Consider the following 3833-nt stretch of genomic DNA (forward strand, 5'->3'; position numbering starts at 1 on the left):
TTTTGAGATGGAGTCTCGCTCTGTCACCCAGGCTGGAGTGCAGTGGCCGGATCTCAGCTCACTGCAAGCTCCGCCTCCCGGGTTCACGCCATTCTCCTGCCTCAGCCTCCTGAGTAGCTGGGACTACAGGCGCCCGCCACCTCGCCCGGCTAGTTTTTTGTATTTTTTAGTAGAGACGGGGTTTCACCGTGTTAGCCAGGATGGTCTCGATCTCCTGACCTCGTGATCCGCCCGTCTCGGCCTCCCAAAGTGCTGGGATTACAGGCTTGAGCTACCGCGCCCGGCCAAAATCACACATTTAAAGGAAAAAAAAAAAGCAGTTTTCATCACAAACAGAAAAATTTACAAAATATGAACTAAAAAATAATGGGAATGCCAGGTGCAGTGGTGTGTGCCTGTAATCCCAGCTATGCGGGAGGCTAAGGCAAGAGAATCGCTTGACCTCAGGAGTTCAAGACCAGCCTGGGCAACACAGCAAGAATTCTTACCAAAAACAAAACAAAACAAAGAAATGGAGTCCAGGCGCAAAGGCTCACGCCTGTAATTCCAGCACTTCGGGAGGCCGAGGCGGGTGGATCACCTGAGGTCAGGAATTTGAGACCAGCCTGGCCAACATGATGAAACCCGGTCTCTACTAAAAATACAAAAAATTAGCCACCACAAAAAATTAGCCAGGCGTGGTGGCACGCGCCTGTAGTCCCAGCTACTCAGGAGGCTGAGCCAGGAGAATCGCTTGAACCTGGGAGGCAGAGGTTGCAGTAAGCCGAGATCACACTGCTGCACTCCAGCCTGGGCGACAAGACCAAAACTCTCTCTCAAAAAAAAAAAAAATTAGCCAGCGTGGTGGCGGGCACCTGTAATTCCAGCTACTCAAGAGGCTGAGGCAGGAGAATGGTTTCAACCCAGCAGGCAGAGGTTGCAGTGAGCCGAGATCGTGCTGATGCACTCCAGCCTAGGCAACAAGAGCAAATCTCCGTCTCAAAAAAAAGAAAAAAAAAAAAAAAAAAAAAAAAGGGGGCCGGCCGCGGTGGCTCAAGCCTGTAATCCCAGCACTTTGGGAGGTCGAGACGGGTGGATCACGAGGTCAGGAGATCGAGACCATCCTGGCTAACACGGTGAAACCCCGTCTCTATTGAAAAATACAAAAAACTAGCCAGGCGAGGTGGTGGGCGCCTGTAGTCCCAGCTACTCGGGAGGCTGAGGCAGGAGAATGGCGTGAACCCGGGAGGCGGAGCTTGCAGTGAGCTGAGATCCGGCCACTGCACTCCAGCCTGGGCGACAGAGCGAGACTCCATTTCAAAAAAAAAAAAACGTAATAGGAGCAATGTTATGCCAGGACTGATAAACCCTTATCCGACCACTGATATCTGGCTAGAAGTCCCCAGACACTAGACCCTCACCCCTCACACCTCAACAGAAGAGGTATCAGTTCCCTCCGGTCATTTGCAGCTGCCTCCAGGCCTTGAGTGAGGCTGCTGGAACTGGGCCCAGTATAGTGGGGTAATCCTAGCATGAAACACTTACTCCAAGACAGGATGAGCTCGGCCCTGAGGCTGGATCTACCCCTGGGCCAATATTTCTGATGCCAACTAAGAGTGCCAGGCATTGTACACAGGGATGGATGATAAGACATGATATAGTCACAGTACCAGGGAAGTAGAAGAGGAAAGAAGGGACGGTTCCTTGGCTCCAAGGAGGGGATGGTATCTGAAGATGGGTAAGACTTGGAAATGGAAAGAAGGAGCACCCCAACAGTGGGAATGACAGAAGCAAAGGCAAGTAGGCTGGAAAGCACTGGGTGTGCAGCAAGAGCTGCAGCGGGAGCTCCGGACAAGGGGATAGAGATCTGGCAACGGTGCAGAGTAGGCCCAGAAGAGATGACAATGCTGATATTCCAGGTGGTGTTTGGAGACCTGGTCAAATTCCAAGATCTGCCCAGACTGACCCTATGGCCAAGGGCCCTCAGTTTTCTACCGCGAACTAGTGCAATGTTTCTCAAATATTAGAGTCATTAGGATCACCTGGGACAGGTTGCCAGGCTCCTCCTCCAGAAAGGAGCTTCAGAGGTCCAAGGGTCTAGGGACTTTCTCAGGGGAGGTGAAAGCTGAGTAAAGAATGGCCAAGGGCCCAAGAGGACACTGCAGGCAGAGAGTACAGCACGTATAAGACCCACTCTACACATAGCTAAGGTATGAGGTGCATGTAAAGAAAGGAGGAGAGGTGAAGCCAGAGAGGTGGACCAGGCTCACAACACAACAGCCCTACCAAGAAACTGGGACTTGACTCTGTAGGCAACAAGGAGCCACTGCAGACTCACGAAGCCTGCAGAATCCTGGCAGCAGCTCCCCTAGGCACTCACATAAACAACTCCTACCTCAGCATGCTTCCCCAATCAACATCAGTCTCCACCCTTTAATATCACCTACTACTCCTTTTCCAAAATCTGGCCTCGGATCCCCTCTGTACAACTATTCAAAATCAAATAATTCGACCTAGGTAATTCCCACTATGTCAGGAACCCATCTCAGACAAGGAGAGCCAGGCAGTGAAGAAAGATGATAAACAGAGATGGAAGCTGTCATGGAGGCAGATTGGTCCGGCCTGGGACAAGGCGGCCAGCTTTGCTCTCCCCAGATCATATCTGTTCCTCTTGAGCTTTCTCTTCCTCATTCGGAGAAACTCCAGGCTTCTCTAAATGGGTTCATGACCCTTGGAGGAAGGGGTAAAAGGGACACAGAGAGGAGATAAGATGGTTCACAATGAGTTTGACCAGATCCGACCGAAATACCTTAAGAGCAATGAGAAACATCACTGCAACTTCAACACTTCCAGCGGCCTCACCAAGGCCCTCTCCAGTTGCTCAGAATGACTACTGGTGACCAGTCTCATCCTCATAAGTCAAAAACTGAGGAACATAAACAGAGGTGCAGACTCTGAAGGCAGTGCTGAACCCTGCAACGTTAGCAAAATGGGGGCGTGCGGACTCTCCCGGGGGCTGCACTTAATTGGGGGAGAGGAAAGCGAGGCGGTCATTAAAAACGCAGCTCCACTCCTCAGCACCAGCTGAGCGCGTCTGGCTCCGGGACACGCCCCCGAACGACACCTCCCGCAGGTTGTGAACACTAGCTTGCAAGCTAGTTCCCCGGATCCCCTCCGGGAGCGCGCACTGACCTCGCCTAGGATGGGGTGGGCCACCCACCGGGAGCCCCCAGCTGCGGCCCGCTCACCTTGCACTTGAAACCAGCGGCGGGCGGCATGAGCTCCCGCAGCAGGCCCTTGGCCACCTCGCGGCTGGCCTCCTCGCTCACGAAGTGAAGGTTAAGCACCTCGTGCGCCTCGAACTTGGCGAGGCGCAGCAGCGAGCGCAGCGCGACGCGGGCCTTGGCCTGCAGCGCGGCATTGTGCTCCGCCTTGGTGAACATCATCAGCAGGTGGTAGTCCACCGGCCCGGCCCCGCCGCCTTCCAAGCTCTTGGCCTTCGCGCCGGGGGCTGGCGCCACGGAGCCTCGCGCCACCTCCAGCGCGGGCGGCGAGGGCGCGGCGGGAGCCCCGGCGCGGGCCTCCTTCAGCCTCTTGGTGGCGCTGGAGAAGGTCTCCCGGCCCGAGCCGAGGTAGTAGAAGGCGCAGACGGCCAGCGCCGCGGCCAGCAGCAGGGCGCAGTAGTGGGAGCGCACAGCGCCCAGGCGCGCCATGGCCCGAGCGCATGGGAGCCCGCCTCGGAGGAGGCCCATGCGCTACGAGACCGCGGCGCCAGCGGTGCCAGCAACGCGGGAGAGCCCTCGGGGACCCGGACGCCGGCGGCCACTTAGCCCCGGCGGCAGGCGGCGGCCATG

General features: G+C 55.8%; 1 protein-coding gene across 1 annotated transcript in view; it reads right to left on the reverse strand.

The window, feature by feature from the left end:
• The window catches only part of XXYLT1 (xyloside xylosyltransferase 1), a 202469-nt gene extending 198636 nt beyond the window's left edge, over positions 1-3833 (reverse strand). The window contains exon 1 of the mRNA XM_025377570.1: positions 3228-3833. Within this exon, the coding sequence (XP_025233355.1) occupies positions 3228-3731 (504 nt within the window). The 5' untranslated portion in view covers positions 3732-3833. The remainder of the gene's footprint in view (positions 1-3227) is intronic.

This window comes from Theropithecus gelada, chromosome 2 (assembly GCF_003255815.1).
Source record: "Theropithecus gelada isolate Dixy chromosome 2, Tgel_1.0, whole genome shotgun sequence".
Lineage (NCBI taxonomy): Eukaryota > Metazoa > Chordata > Mammalia > Primates > Cercopithecidae > Theropithecus > Theropithecus gelada.